General features: G+C 34.6%; 1 protein-coding gene across 1 annotated transcript in view; it reads right to left on the bottom strand.

Moving 5' to 3' along the window:
- Positions 1-17,546, bottom strand: part of ASTN1 (astrotactin 1) — an 896,761-nt gene that overhangs the window by 23,176 nt on the left and 856,039 nt on the right. The window contains exons 19-21 of the mRNA XM_053693303.1: positions 4,281-4,432; positions 3,054-3,189; positions 1,587-1,687 (exon numbers count right to left, since the gene is read on the bottom strand). Coding sequence (XP_053549278.1) covers positions 1,587-1,687; positions 3,054-3,189; positions 4,281-4,432 — 389 coding nt within the window. The remainder of the gene's footprint in view (positions 1-1,586; positions 1,688-3,053; positions 3,190-4,280; positions 4,433-17,546) is intronic.

The following is a 17,546-nucleotide window of genomic DNA, read 5'->3' as shown; positions in this document are numbered from 1 at the left end:
ACTCTCTACTTCTTTAAGTTGACACTGAGTTCATTGTGCTGGGTTATATAATTATTATTTTTTTGCCCCACTCCTGGACAACTTCTGTGGACACCCATGGTTGGATGGTTTATGTATTTCATTAGACATGTGCACACTGCACAGTTTAAAAATGAGTTCTTCCAAATGATTTGTTTTAGCTAAATTTTGCTCAGACAAATATTGGATTTGTTACCATTATTTCCAATGGGAATAGCTAATACAGACAATTAAATATTAAAAAAAAATGTATTCAAATAATTAAAATAACCTATTTTTCAATGTTAAAAGAACGTACAACTCCTGTATGAATAGAATCCAGCATTTAGTGCCTGACCAGCTGACCCTAACATCAGTCATTAGTAATATTAAGGTAGGATTGGACAGGGGCTATGGACAAATGAATGGTAAGACCACCTGTACATTATTACAAACAAATGAGCTTATTAACCAAACAATATAACTTCCCCCCCATTCCTGCACCATCTTTTTTTAACACCATGGTTGAATAAACAAATTGATTTTGTCAAGCAAACAAAAGTCTGAATGCACCTCTCTATATTTCATTATTCTTTCCCTTCTGAAATTCTATTCTGGAAATGTTTTCAATAAATATTTTGGCAATTTTTACTACATTTTTGGCCTTTAATTTTGTGCACGCTTGGTTCAAGTTTAAAAAAATATCATCACTTCCCTGTTTTACTAAAATTTTATATATTGATTGCAACACTTTTAAACTGTGGAATATTACAAAATTTTAAAAATATATTCATAAACATGTTTGTTCATGGCTCATCCAGTGTTTCGTTATAAAAATGTTAATGAACGTAAAAACTAAATATTTTAGGAAAGGGTTACTTGTAGACATACTATGAAGCTTAGCTTGTTAGGATAGTAAAAAAAATGGCAACAAAAGACATAAGGCAGTGCACATTGTGAATACAAATTAGTAGTTCTATGGGGTTTGTGCTGAATGTATAGGAACCTCTTAAGCAGAAATATATTTGTGAGCTCACTGTAACGTCAACCAAGTTCTGACCTCTGCCATTCCACAAGGAACTGATACCCCTGAACACTTTGTGTCTTGTGATAATGGATTGACAATTCAGCAGACTTCTTTCTCATGCAAAAGCATATATGTACAGATATACCTTCATAGAGGAGAAAAAAAAAAGATCTCTTATGGAAGTCTGAACATACAACTAGAAGTGATTCCAAATTGAACAAATACCCCTCTTCCAAGTACCTTTTTTCATTCATTTGAGGTCACTACAGTGAGTATATTTCTCTAAGGGTGAGCATAAGATATCCAATTTATTGCACTGAAACAGAATATTTACTTAAGAGATTCTGATGTGGACTTATATAAACATATACATACTTGTTTTGTCTTTATATGGCCAAGATTGTTTGTCATATATTGATCTTATTATATTAAATTGTTTTACAATTGTTGTAGCATTTATGTTACCCTTTGCATAATTTTCTTCTGTGTTATTGTCCATTAATACTATTTAATACTAGCTGCAATTTACTGTATAATCAGACTCATGAATGTAGGGTTTTACCTTGGGATTTAACATCATCCACCTCTGGACATGGAGTTCTTACTGTCACATGGCTTGACTCTGAACGTCTCCCGGTATTATCCACTCCCCATAGAGTAAATCTGAGTTTAAAAAAAAACAAAAAAAAACCACAACAAATAGAGGGGTTCAAAATGCAGATAAATATCTTGGTTAGTTGATCAAACAAAAGATAGATTAGATAGATTATAGGTAGATATACACATACAGTTTGCATACAATACATTCAATTAAATAAACTCTTACTAGTTATTTTCCTTTTTATCTAAAACTTATTCTGCATATTTCTTGGTGTCATTTTTGTGTGTGTGTGTATATATATAATTGCAACCAGGTTGATGACTTTAATAGTTTTGCAAATAGCTACTTCTCATTATATATTTTTCTTTCTATCTATCTATCTATCTATCTATCTATCTATCTATCTATCTATCATCATCTATCTCAGTGATTTTTAACCTTTTTTTTGCCGTGGCACACTTTTTTACATTAAAAAATCCTGTGGCACACCACCATCCCAAAATTTTAAAAAAATCACACATTGTAGCCTAATACAGCATATATATATACACATACACACAAACACACACATACTGTATGTATTGTGCTGTTATGCCATGCCTCCTACAAACTACCCCTGCACTGGGAGTAAAAAACAAGCAAAGTTTAAAAAATATGTCACACTGTTGTCAGTCTGCCGTGGCACACCTGAGGATCTCTCACGGCACACTAGTGTGCCACGGCACACTGGTTGAAAAACACTGATCTATCTATATTATAACCATAATTGTTGTCAGGAAATGTCATGAAAGGGATATTGTAATAAAATTGTTCATCCAGATTAGAGCAGCATACAATAAATATTTAATTTATGCCTTAGAAAGATACATTTAAATTATAACTTACATAACAGTGGGCACTAAGCAATGTAAGCTGCTTAAAAGTTGTTGCGGGGTAGGTTCACATATGCAAGCCTGCTTCCCACAATGTAAAAGAAGCAACATTCATCAGAATCTTACAATCTCTGCCACTTCTGTTTGTCTGAGAGCAATCATACCAAACACTTTTGCTCAGATTGATTGACAGGCCCTTCTCTCTTGCAATTGCAATGATACATACGGGGAGTGGACGAACAGGGTTTGCTACCCGTATGCTGCAAATGTGTGCAAGCAAATTCTCATGTTGATATTATTGATTCTAATTTTAATTGGTTGATAGACACATCTTTCATTATGCCTGAATGATGCTCTTCCATGTGGATATGTACAATGTCTCTTTAACGCTATATATAAAATATACCTCATTATTTTAAAACAAAAGAGACCATATTAAGTTTTAGAGATTTTCTACATTATATTTTTAATTTGATTCATTCTTCTACTTCTTTCTTTCTCTCATAATAAAGTTTAGAAGTTATAAAGGGTTCTAATCAAAGGTTCTAATACTCACGTGTAGGTGGTATCAGGGTCTAGGCAGCGGATTATGAGGGATATAGTTGAAGAATGCTTGTCAGGTACCTGGGCTGGCATTGCACATGGAGACTTTGCACCTGAAATTATGTCTTCCACAAAACTCAGCACTGTTTCTGAGCAAACAATATAAAGGTGTAAATAGGTAAAAAAAAAAAAATAGAAATGCCAAAAAAAGAGTGTACAATTGTATTGAGAGGTTTACAGGGTGTGTTCTAATGCATTTTATCTGACTTTTCATAAATGAATACCATACTTTAACCAGGCTGGTATGTTTTAATACATTGATGCTAAATAGATTTTAAACTGAAAATGTAATTCCCCTGATTTTTTTTAAATTATGCAAAGTAAAAGATACTTTGTAATTAAATTATTTATTTTGCATTATTTAAGCAGTCCCAATAAGTGTACTCCCTTTTACTTTTCAAATCTATTGGGGTGCTTATCAAGCCATAATAGACAGCTCACGATGAAAGAAAATTACTCTCAGGTTTTTATAACAAATACTGTAGTAAAATTTCACCTTTATTGATCTTCAATTAAAATCCATTGTCTCCAAATGTTTCTGTGCCCATTGTGACACATTTTCAAAGGTACTGGACAAAACTGGAACAGTGGTGTGAAATGTACAGAAACGTTTGGAGATAATGGATTTTAATTAAAGATCAATAAAGATTAATTTTTACTATTTGTTTTAAAAACAGGGAGTGCTTTTCTTGCATTTGCACTGATACTGGTATTGTTATGCCTATTCGTCCATTTTAATCCAAAGTGCCTGTGGTTTGATCTATTTGTGGTGGCTGAACCTGGAGTTCCCAGCAAGCTGCAATATATTTTTTAACATCAAGTGATCCAGATGAATTTATATTTACTGATTGTTTTGTACACCATTGTTTTTATATTGTCTGTGCTAATTTTTGCCACATTCCAATCCATCAGAGATTCAGTGACAAAATATTGTATAATGGGTGATTTTTAGCTTTTTTTTTAAAACAGTTCCAATCCATTAGAAAAGCTATATAGTAAAAAATAATACAGCACATGGTATTTATAGTTAGAAAATAACAAATAAATTACAATGGTTTGTTTAGGTATGATCAGTGTTATAATACTTATGTAGGAGGATAGTGGAGGCATTGAACTGCACAGGCAATACAAAAATTAGCCCATACAGTGAATATGCATCATAAGCTTCTATAATGTTTACCTGCTTCCACTTTAGAATGATCCACCCTATCTGTGACCTTCTCCTGGCTGATGAGATAATCTACAATACGTGCGCCAATTGAAGACTCTGTGTGTTGCCAGTCCAGTACCATAAGAGAACTGCTGGGCTCCTGCAGCGTAGACAGACGCAGCCTAAAAATGTATGGGAGAGGAGAGAGAGTTATGACTGGCACTTGACAGCATGACTGATGAAGAAGATCTGTACATCAAGAATGGGAGTGAGTCATGCTGATAAAAAGGCAAATATATGTTTGTAACGCCTTGACCTTAGGGCATTCGTCTTCCAATCTGAGAATATAAAGAGTAGGAATTTACCATTGATAGGAAACTACAATTCTGAATACTCATTTAACAAGCACAAATACATGATAACAAGCCCACACTGACAGGCAACAGCACAGCGCAAACTGTAAATCATGGAGATGTGATCATTTCCATGTAAAACAACAAACCTCATTAGTTATTTTACATAAGTTACTAAAATTATTATTTATTGCAATTTTTCCTACCAGGTGCAAAATTGAAAGTGAAAAATGCTATTATGTAAATAGCTATAAAGCAATGTCATAATTTACACCTTCAATTACACCATTACACCTGTGCACTGGGTGTATATATATATATGTGTGTGTGTGTGTGTGGGTGTGTGAGAGGGGGGGGGGTTGTGTGTATAAAGTGTTTTTTTACAGTTATATGTTAAAAAAATATTCAAATCCGTTGGGTTCATTTTTCACAAATTTCTTTTACTACTGCTGACCAAAATGAAGGCAAAAGAAAGAAACAAAAAATAAATAAATTTTGCCTCAAAAGGAAAAAAATCGATTTCACCTTGGATCAACAAGATACTATACTTTTAATGCCAACTCTTAAATCCTTGTATATGCTGCTTTCTTCAAAATATCTAGCCCTTTTTTTAAACGCTCATACTTAATTTGCTAAAACAATCTTATCAGGCATAGAATTCCATTCTGATTATTCTTACTGTAAAGAACCCCTTATGCTGTTGTATGGGAAAGTTATGTTCCTCAAGTTTCAATGGATGACCTCTTGTCTATTGTAAACATGTCATCTGATTATTGCTTACTTTGGTCCTGTATATATTGGTATAATGTAATGAAATCCCCTAAGAGATGCTTTATTCCAGTGAAAATAATTGCAACCTTTGAAACTTTTTTTAATAATGCAAATCTTCCATTCTCCGTATAAAATTTGTCATCCTTCTCTGCACTTTTTCCAGTTCTATAATGTCCATCTTAAAAACGTGTGCCTTAAATTTCATTGCACATTCAAGATGGGGTCTTATCATCGATATAAAAACAGGCACAATAATATATTTTTTGCATGAATTGAATTTTTCATGACAATTCCATACTGGTTTTTACAACTGCTGATTGACAACATTACATCTTGTTGCTAAGTCTATTATCTACAATATCTCCCAAATAGTTCTCATGATGACATCTCTAACTCTACCCTATTTAGATTATAAATTACTTGTATATCTATGCTGTCAAGATGCATAACTTTGCATTCATTTAGATTAAACCTCATCTGCTACTTGCCTACCCAGTTTACCAGAAAATAATAAACAAATTAACAAAATAGTCCATTTAACACTCCTCCAAATAATATGTCCTCTTCTGCTTCTCTTTTATTCTCCCACCACTCCTTTTTAATAATGTATTTCTCAATTTCTGTTATATTCATACTTGTTTTATGTTTCTCACACAATTTTCTATTTTTCACATGTATTGTTTCTAAAGTCAATCGGCTAGGTTACGAGTTTTGCGTTATGAGGGGTGCGGTACTAGCTTGCACCTTATTCTCACCGCTCACTTACCTACAGTGCTGGTATTACAGGTTTTCAGAAACCCGGCGTTAAAAGGCAAGAAGTGAGCGTAGAGCAAAATTGTGCTCCATACCGCACTACAATACGAGTGCTGCTTAAGTCAGCAGTGAGTTGGTTGTACGTGCTTGTGCACGATTTCCTTATAGACATCAATGGGGAGAGCCGGCTGAGAAAAAGTCTAACACCTGCAATAAAGCAGCGTAAAGCTCAGTAACGCAGCCCCATTGATTCCTATGGGGAAACACATTTAATGTTTACACCTAACACCCTAACATGAACCCAAAGTCTAAACACCCTTAATCTTACACTTATTAATCCCTAATCTGCCACCCCCAACATCGCCGACACCTACATTATTCTTATTAACCCCTAATCTGCCGCTCCGGACATCGCCGCCACTATAATAAACATATTAACCCCTAAACCGCCACACTCCCGCATCACAAACACTACAAAACCCCTAATCTGCCGCCCCCAATGTCGCCACCACTATACTATATTAACCCCTAAATCTAAGTCTAACCCTAACACCCCCTAACTTAAATATAATTAAATTAAATCTGAATCAAACCTACTATTAATAACTAATTAATTCCTATTTAAAACTAAATACTTACCTGTAAAATAAACCCTAAGCTAGCTACAATATAACTAATAGTTACATTGTATCTAGCTAAGGGTTTATTTTTATTTTACAGGCAAGTTTGTATTTATTTTAACTAGGTAGAATAGTTACTAAATAGTTATTAACTATTTAATAACTACCTAGCTAAAATAAATACAAATTGACATGTAAAATAAAACCTAACCTGTCTTACACTAACACCTAACCTAACCCTACAATTAAATAAATTCCCTAAATTAAATACAATTAGCTAAATTCAATAGAATTAGCTAGATTACAACCCCCCCACTAAATTACAGAAAATAAAAAACAAATTACAAGAACTTTAAACTAATTACACCTAATCTAATAGACCTATCAAAATAAAAAAAGCCCACCCAAAATAAAAAAAAAATCCTAGCCTAAAATAAACTACCAATAGCCCTTAAAAGGGCCTTTTGTGGGGCATTGCCCCAAAGAAATCAGCTCTTTTACCTGTCAAAAAAAATACACCCCTCCAACAGTAAAACCCACCACCCACACAACTAACCACCCCAAAAAAAACCTAACTAAAAAAACATAAGCTCCCCATTGCGCTGAAAAGGACATTTGGATGGGAATTGCCCTTAAAAGGGCATTTAGCTCTATTGCAGCCCAAACCCCTAATCTAAAAATAAAACCCGCCCAATACATCCTTAAAAAATCCTAACACCAACCCCCGAAGATTTGAAGAGCAGACATCTATCCTCAACAAAGCTGGGAGAAGTCTTCATCCAAGCGGCAAGATGTCCTCAACAAAGCCGGCAGAAGTGGTCCTCCAGACAGGCAGAAGTTTTCACCCAGACGGCATCTTCTATCTTCATCCTTCCGACGCAGAGCGGCTCCATCTTCAAGACATCCAGCGCGGAGCATCCTCTTCAATTGACGGCTTCTTCTACAATGAAGGTTCCTTTAAATGACGTCATCCAAGATGGCGTCCCTTAGATTCCAATTGGCTAATAGAATTCTATCAGCCAATCGGAATTAAGGTTGAAAAAATCCTATTGGCTGATGCAATCAGCCAATAGGATTGAACTTCAATCCTTTTGGCTGATCCAATCAGCCAATAGGATTGAGAGCTCGCATTCTATTGACTCCAATCAGCCAATAGAATGCAAGCTCAATCCTATTGGCTGATTGCATCAGCCAAGAGGATTTTTTCAACCTTAATTCCGATTGGCTGATAGAATACTATCAGCCAATCGGAATCTATGGGATGCCATCTTGGATGACGTCATTTAAAGGAACCTTCATTGTAGAAGAAGCCGTCGATTGAAGAGGATGCTCCGCTCCGGATGTCTTAAAGATGGAGCCGCTCCGCGTCAGAAGGATGAAGATAGAAGATGCCGTCTGGGTGAAGACTTCTGCCCGTCTAAAGTATCACTTCTGCCGGCTTCGTTGAGGACATCTTGCCGCTTGGATGAAGACTTCTCCCGGCTTTGTTGAGGATGGATGTCGGCTCTTCAAAACTGTAATTGGATCTTTGGAGGTTAGTGTTAGGATTTTTTAAGGGTGTATTGGGTGGGTTTTATTTTTAGATTAGGGTTTTGGGCTGCAATAGAGCTAAATTCCCTTTTATGGGCAATGCCCATCCAAATTCCCTTTTCAGGGAGATGGGGAGCTTAGGTTTTTTTAGTTAGGTTTTTTTTGGGGTGGTTGGTTGTGTGGGTGGTGGGTTTTACTGTTGGAGGGGTGTATTTTTTTGACAGGTAAAAGAACTGATTTCTTTGGGGCAATACCCCGCAAAAGGCCCTTTTAAGGGATATTGGTAGTTTAGTTTAGGCTAGGTTTTTTTTTTATTTTGGGTGGGCTTTTTTTATTTTGATAGGGCTATTACATTAGGTGTAAATAGTTTAAAGATCTTGTAATTTGTTTTTTATTTTCTGTAATTTAGTGTTTGTTTGTTTTTTAATTTAGCTAATTATATTGAATTTAGTTAATTGTTTTTAATTTAGGGAATTTATTTAATTGTAGGGTTAGGTGTTAGTGTAAGACAGGTTAGGTTTTATTTTACAGGTCAATTTGTATTTATTTTAGCTAGGTAGTTATTAAATAGTTAATAACTATTTAGTAACTATTCTACCTAGTTAAAATAAATACAAACTTTATAAAATAAAACCTAAGCTAGCTACAATGTAACTATTAGTTATATTGAAGCTATCTTAGGGTTTATTTTACATGTAAGTATTTAGTTTTAAATAGGAATTATATGATAGTAATTCATATTTATTTTAATTACATTTAAGTTAGGGAGTGTTAGGGTTAGGGATAGACTTAGATTTAGGGGTTAATAAATTTAGTATAGTGGCGGCGACATTGGGGGCAGCAGATTAGGGGTTAATAAATGTAGGTAGGTGGCGGCGATGTTAGGGGCGGCAGATTAGAGGTTAATATTTAACTAGTGTTTGCGAGGCGGGAGTGCGGCGGTTTAGGGGTTAATATGTTTATTTTAGTGGCGGTGATGTCGGGAGCAGCAGATTAAGGGTTAATCATTTTCTTTTAGTGTTTGCGATGTGGGAGGGCCTCGGTTTAGGGGTTAATAGGTAGTTTATGGGTGTTAGTGTACTTTAGCACTTTAGTTATGATTTTTATGCTACAGCTTTGTAGTGTAAAACTCATAACTACTGACTTTAGAATGCGGTACGAATCTTGACGGGATAGGGTGTACTGCTCACTTTTTGGCCTCCCAGGACAAGCTTGTAATACCGGCGCTATGGAAGTCCCATTGAAAAAAGACTATACGCAATTTGCGTAAGTTGATTTGTGGTAAGGTCAAAAAAGTGTGCGGTGCCCCTAAATCTGCAAGACTCGTAATAGCAGCGGTAGTAAAAAAGCAGCGTTATGAGGCTTAACCCTACTTTTTTACTCATAGCGCAAGACTCGTAATCTAGCCGAATGTTCTCTATCAAAATGTCCTTTTTTCTTTCAGTAGCTCACTCATTGGCCCAGATTAAAAATGAAACCTGTTACCCAAAACTAATAGTTTGCTGAAAAACCTTGCAACAAAATCCCATATCCCAACATGAAAATTGAGGAATTCATTAAGATTTGTTCCCATCCCTTATCACAGCTCCAACCAATCTAGCTGTATCTATCTTGCAGTCACTCGCTTCTCGCTGCATGGAATGAGTTCAACCAATCTAGCTGTATCTAGCTTGCAGCAGTCACTCACTTCTCGCTGCATAGAATGAGTTCAACCAATCTAGCTGTCTCTAGCTTGCAGTCACTCGCTTCTCACTGCATAGAATGAGTTTAACCAATCTAGCTGTATCTAGCTTGCAGTCACTCGCTTCTCACTGCATAGAATGAGTTCAACCAATCTAGCTGTATCTAGCTTGCAGCCACTCGCTTCTCGCTGCATAGAATGAGTTCAACCAATCTAGCTGTATCTAGCTTGCACTCACTCGCTTCTCGCTGCATAGAATGAGTTCAACCAATCTAGCTGTATCTAGCTTGCAGTCACTCGCTTCTCGCTGCATAGAATGAGTTCAACCAATCTAGCTGTATCTAGCTTGCAGTCACTCGCTTCTCGCTGCATAGAATGAGTTCAACCAATCTAGCTGTATCTAGCTTGCACTCACTCGCTTCTCACTGCATAGAATGAGTTCAACCAATCTAGCTGTATCTAGCTTGCAGTCACTCGCTTCTCACTGCATAGAATGAGTTCAACCAATCTAGCTGTATCTATCTTGTAGCCACTCGCTTCTTGCTGCATAGAATGAGTTCAACCAATCTAGCTGTATCTAGCTTGCACTCACTCGCTTCTCACTGCATAGAATGAGTTCAACTAATCTAGCTGTATCCAGCTTGCAGTCACTCACTTCTCGCTGCATAGAATGAGTTCAACCAATCTAGCTGTATCTAGCTTGCACTCACTCGCTTCTCACTGCATAGAATGAGTTCAACCAATCTAGCTGTATCTAGCTTGCAGTCACTCGCTTCTCGCTGCATAGAATGAGTTCAACCAATCTAGCTGTATCTAGCTTGCAGCCACTCGCTTCTCACTGCATAGAATGAGTTCAACCAATCTAGCTGTATCTAGCTTGCAGTCACTCGCTTCTCACTGCATAGAATGAGTTCAACCAATCTAGCTGTATCTATCTTGCAGCCACTCGCTTCTCGCTGCATAGAATGAGTTCAACCAATCTAGCTGTATCTAGCTTGCACTCACTCGCTTCTCACTGCATAGAATGAGTTCAACTAATCTAGCTGTATCCAGCTTGCAGTCACTCGCTTCTCGCTGCATAGAATGAGTTCAACCAATCTAGCTGTATCTAGCTTGCACTCACTCGCTTCTCACTGCATAGAATGAGTTCAACTAATCTAGCTGTATCCAGCTTGCAGTCACTCGCTTCTCACTGCATAGAATGAGTTCAACCAATCTAGCTGTATCTAGCTTGCAGTCACTCACTTCTCGCTGCATAGAATGAGTTCAACCAATCTAGCTGTCTCTAGCTTGCAGTCACTCGCTTCTCACTGCATAGAATGAGTTTAACCAATCTAGCTGTATCTAGCTTGCAGTCACTCGCTTCTCACTGCATAGAATGAGTTCAACCAATCTAGCTGTATCTAGCTTGCAGTCACTCGCTTCTCGCTGCATAGAATGAGTTCAACTAATCTAGCTGTATCTAGCTTGCACTCACTCGCTTCTCACTGCATAGAATGAGTTCAACCAATCTAGCTGTATCTAGCTTGCAGTCACTCGCTTCTCACTGCATAGAATGAGTTCAACCAATCTAGCTGTATCTATCTTGCAGCCACTCGCTTCTCGCTGCATAGAATGAGTTCAACCAATCTAGCTGTATCTAGCTTGCATTCACTCGCTTCTCACTGCATAGAATGAGTTCAACTAATCTAGCTGTATCCAGCTTGCAGTCACTCGCTTCTCACTGCATAGAATGAGTTCAACCAATCTAGCTGTATCTATCTTGCAGCCACTCGCTTCTCACTGCATAGAATGAGTTCAACCAATCTAGCTGTATCTAGCTTGCAGTCACTCGCTTCTCGCTGCATAGAATGAGTTCAACCAATCTAGCTGTATCTAGCTTGCACTCACTCGCTTCTCACTGCATAGAATGAGTTCAACTTATCTAGCTGTATCCAGCTTGCAGTCACTCGCTTCTCGCTGCATAGAATGAGTTCCACTGTGAAAGATAAAGGCATCACAAAAACACATTAAAAATATTACTAATCAAACTAATTAAAATGGGGAAAAACTGCACCAAAGAAATATTAAAAACAGTTAAAGGGACATTAAACACATTTTTTTTTCTTTCATTATTCAGATAGAGAATACCATTTTTCACACCTTTCTAAATGACTTCCGTTATCTAATTTTCTCCATTCTCTTGATATTCCTTCCTGAAAAGCATATCTAGATAGGCTCAGTAGCTTCTGATTGGTGTTTGCACATATTTGCCTAATGTGATTGGCTTACCCATGTGCATTGCTATTTCTTTAACAAAGCATATCTAAAGAATGAAGCAAATTAGATAATAGAAGTAAATTGGGGTTTATGTCCCTTTAAATAAAAATGAAAAACAAGACAAACTTGTCAGGTTTTAAATAGTGAGATACTTCATAGGGGCAATAAATTCATTATAATTCTGCATGCTTGAGCGAGGTTCAGTTGAAAAACCACAATCACTGTTCTAGAATGTGCCAGAATGCCCACAACCAGCCCCTACTGCAAGGTTCTATCCAGTGAGACTACTATATCCTAATAAAACAGGCAAACATTTTTAAGTATATGTTAAAGGGACATGAAACTCAATTTTTTTTTCATGATTCAGATAGAACAAACAATTATAAATAATTTTCAAATGTATTTCTGCTATTGGCTTCATTCTATTGATATCTTTAGTTAAAGATGCCACAATGCACTATTGGGAGCTAGCTGAACACATTGGGTGAGTCAATGACAAGAGGCAAATATGTGCAGCCACCAATCAGCAGCTTGCTCCCAGTAATGCATTGCTGCTCCTGAGCCTATCTAGATATGATTTTCAACAAAGGATACCAAGAGAAGAAAGCAAATTAAATAATAGAGGTTAATCTAGAACGTTGCTTAAAATTATATGACAATCTGAATCAAAATTGTTGGCTTCATATCTTAATGGCAGGAATGGCCACTAGCAAAGTAGTTTATCACAATCAATTAGAAACATTTTTCAAATGATTTATTTACAAAAATCCCCATATACTTTAATAGGGATTTTCTATAGAAAATGATTAGATATGTTTTTCTAAAGGAGTGTGATTGACCCCAACATTTTGGAAAAAAGAGCTGAAGTGAGAATCTATAAATTGTGAGCATGATTTCACCAGTCTAATTAGTGTGTATGAATCTAACCTCTTTGTTGTCTTTGTAGGTTCTTCACCATCTGAACACTGTTTGAAGGGATATCAAGTGTAGAAAGGAATGCTCTTATATGTTAGAACATTTTATTTGTATACTTTTGCTTGTGTACAACTGTGATTTACTCTTGAAAAGGGATTAAACACATAGTTAAAGTCAGATACACAGCAGCAATGCACCACTGGGAGCTAGCTGAGCCTATCTGGTGAGCCAATGACAAGTAATAAATGTGTGTAGCCACAAATCACCAGCTAGTTCCTGTAGGATGTGCACATATATTTTTTTTTCAATAAAGGATACCAAGAGAACAAAGTAAATTGGAGAATTGAAGTGCATTTAAAAGTGCTCTATCTGAATTGAATACAAATTTAATTTAGCTTTTTCCTACCCCTTTAAAGGGATAGTCTAGTCAAAAATAATTTCATGATTCAGAAAGAGCAGGCAATTTTAAGCAACTTTCTAATTTCCTCCCATTATCAATTTTTCTTTGTTCTCTTGCTACCTTTATTTAAAAAGCTAGAAAGTAAGCTTAAAGGGACACTGTAACCAAAATTTTTCTTTCATGATTCAGATTGAGCATGAAATTTTAAGCAACTTTCTAATTTACTCCTATTTTCAATTTTTCTTCGTTCTCTTGCTATCATTATTTGAAAAAGAAGGCATCTAAGCTTTTTTTTGGTTTTAGTACTCTGGACAGCACTTTTTTTATTGGTGGATGAATTTATCCACCAATCAGCAAGGACAACCCAGGTTGTTCACCAAAAATGGGCCGGCATCTAAACTTACATTCTTGCATTTCAAATAAAGATACCAAGAGAATGAAGAAAAATTGATAATAGGAGTAAATTAGAAAGTTGCTTAAAATTTCATGCTCAATCTGAATCACGAAAGAAAAATTTTGGTTACAGTGTCCCTTTAAGAGCAGGCCCATTTTTGGTTCAGCACCTGGATAGCACTTGCTGATTGGATGGCTACATTTAGACACCAATCAGCAAGCGCTACCCAGGTTCTGAACCAAAAATGGGCCGGCTCAAGCTTACATTTGAGCTTTTTAAAATAAAAATACCAAAAAAACGAAAACATTTTTATAATAGGAGTAAATTAGAAAGTTGCTTAAAATTGTTGGTTCTATCTGAATCATGAAAGTTTAATTTTGACTAGACTATCCCTTTAAGCACACAATGTAGTAATGCACACTCATGTATATAAACACTGGACAATATTCTGTGATTTTATAGGATTTGGAAGAACATCAGCTAATGTGTGATTCACTATCATTAGGCCAGCACCAGTCACCTGCTACTGATCCCCTTGTCAGCCTGACATCTTCATATACAGGATGAGATGTCTGAATCTATTCTAAGAATGAGCTATAAGGAATAATACAACATAAAAACTACCATCTATTAAGAAAACAAGTGTTGCTCAGCCCATGAGAAACAGATGAAGATGAAAATAATATGACAGAAGCCTTAAGACGGCTGTAGAATCCAGCTGGAGAGAAAAGACAGATAATATCTAATTAGCACTCTACTGCCATGGTTTCAGGAAAAGACAAAGAAAAACATACCACAAAACACACTCAAAAAAAAGTCTTGCAATTCTATACAAGAAATAGATTTCATATTTTACTAACAGTGTTCAACAAATACTATAAAAATATAAGACAAACATTTAACACCATGGTAAGGAAATACACCCAAATTATTTATTAAACACTAGATTTTTCTTTGCATAAATGTTTTGTAGATGATCCATTTATATAGCCCATCTGGGTGTGTTTTTGTAAAAATGTATAGTTTTGCTTATTTTTAAATAACATTGTGCTGATTTTCATACTCCTAACCAAGCCCCAATGTTTTAGATGCATACTGATGTATACAAAATTCAGACTGCTTCTGTTTGTATAATGGGTCTGTTCATATGCAGGGGAGAGGGGAGGGTGGAGATTATGCGATCAGCCCCTTTCAGTGGGTGTCCCAGGCTAATCTCATCAACAGTGCTAAATTGGTAGCTTCTAAGTAAGTTTTTAAAAGGTTTTATACTGGATTTTTTGATCAGTATCTGTGCACATTATTATTTATAGTAGTGTCTATTACATGCAGTTAAATGAAAATTGGTGTATACTGTTCCTTTAATAAAATATTCTAATGCATGAGTCCTCCTTCGTCCAGTACCTTGAGTAACAAGGTAAACAGCTCCCTAGCTAAAATATGCCTTTCTGATGAGGTTTCTTAGAAAATCTTGTCAGACCACAGAGCTTTAGAGAATCTGGTCACCAAAATGGTAAATCATAGCAGAATCAGAGACCTCAGTGTTGTTCATACTTTCACCTCTTGCTGAAAAGAATAAAGTTTTACAAAAAGACCACACAAGGTCTATATTTTTTATATAAAGTAAGGCTATATCATAGCCACAGATAAAAACATTATACATAAATTATATCTATATACTATCTATTTATCTATCTATTATCTATTTTCTATCTTTTAGCTTTGACCTATTATTTATCTATTTTCTATCTTATCTATGTTCTATCTTTTATCTATGATCTATCTTTTATCTATTTATTTATCTACTATCTTTTCTATCATTTATCTGTTTATCTATCGATTAATCTATAATTTATCTATAATCTATCTTTAATCTATAATCTCTTTTATCTATTTATCTACTATCTATCTACTATCTTTTTTATCTATTATCTATTTATTTATCTTTTATCTGTGATCTATCTTTTATCTATTATCATCTATCTGTTTCTAATTATTTAGCATTAAAATACATTTTTTTTTTCCTATTACATACAATATTATTATACATCTATTGTTTTTATGTTTTAGCAGCTCCCTTATTATAACACAGCTGTCAACTGTTTTCAAAAATATTACTATATTTAGTATTTACTGTATAAATTATATTATAACTACACGCACAGTGTGTCACTATATTTTAATATAACGTACAAAAATGTAGAGAATCTAAAGCATGGAAAATAAAGAATTATTTGTCCTTTTAATAGGATTCAAAAATTGACTTGTGTCATCATGTCATAACTATCACTACCCATTCAGTTGAAGGAACATAGGAACATGAAAACTTTCTTTTATGATTCAGAGTGTAAAATAAAAAATACATTTAAAAAAAAAATCTGTTTTTATTATATACATTTATTATATTTATTATATACATTATATTTATTATATACATTTATTATATTTATTATATACATTATATTTGTTATATACATTTATTATATTTATTATATATATTTATTATATTTATTATATACATTTATTATATTTATTATATACATTTATTATATTTATTATATATATTTATTATATTTATTATATTTATTATATATATTTATTATATTTATTATATACATTATATTTGTTATATACATTTATTATATTTATTATATATATTTATTATATTTATTATATACATTTATTATATTTATTATATACATTATATTTATTATATACATTATATTTATTATATTTATTATATACATTTATTATATTTATTATATTTATTATATACATTATATTTATTATATACATTATATTTATTATATTTATTATATACATTTATTATATTTATTATATTTATTATATACATTATATTTATTATATACATTATATTTATTATATTTATTATATACATTTATTATATTTATTATATTTATTATATACATTATATTTATTTTATTTATTATATACATTTGCAAGAATACTAGATGGCAGCATTTTTCCCCTCAAACAGCTGCCTATAGTGTTCCAGACATCTATAAGCTACCTTCCTAGATATGCTCTGCAACAAAGAATCTCATGAGAAATAAGCAAATGTAATACAGGAAATAAAATGAAAGTTTACTTTCTTTTATTGAATTCTCTATCTGAATCATGAAAAAAAAGTGTTTTATTTTCCTTTAATAAAATGTATTTTAAAGCAAAATACAATGGGGCATATTTATCAAGCTCCGTATGTTTCGCCAGAAACAGCAGTTATGAAGCAGCGGTCACAAAGACCGCTGCTCCATAACCTGTCCGCCTGCTCTGAGCAGGCGGACAGACATTGCCGGAAATCAACCCGATTGAGTACGATTGGGTTGATTGACACCCCCTGCTGGCGGCCCATTGGCCGAGAGTCTGCAGGGGGCGGCGTTGCACCAGCAGCTCTTGTGAGCTGCTGGTGCAATGCTGAATACGGAGAGCGTATTGCTCGCCGTATTCCGCGAGGTCTGTCGGACCTGATCCGCAAAGTCAGATCAGGTCCGACAGACCTTGATACATATGCCCCATTGTATTTATCTCAAACATGCCATTAAAAGGCAGCATAAACTAAAAACTGAGATTAGTCTACCACTTAAATTAATCCACATGTAACT

The sequence above is a fragment of the Bombina bombina genome, chromosome 10, assembly GCF_027579735.1.
Source record: "Bombina bombina isolate aBomBom1 chromosome 10, aBomBom1.pri, whole genome shotgun sequence".
Classification (NCBI taxonomy): domain Eukaryota; kingdom Metazoa; phylum Chordata; class Amphibia; order Anura; family Bombinatoridae; genus Bombina; species Bombina bombina.
The sequence above is the reverse complement of the archived record's forward strand: the minus strand, read 5'-3'. Positions and strand labels throughout refer to the sequence as shown.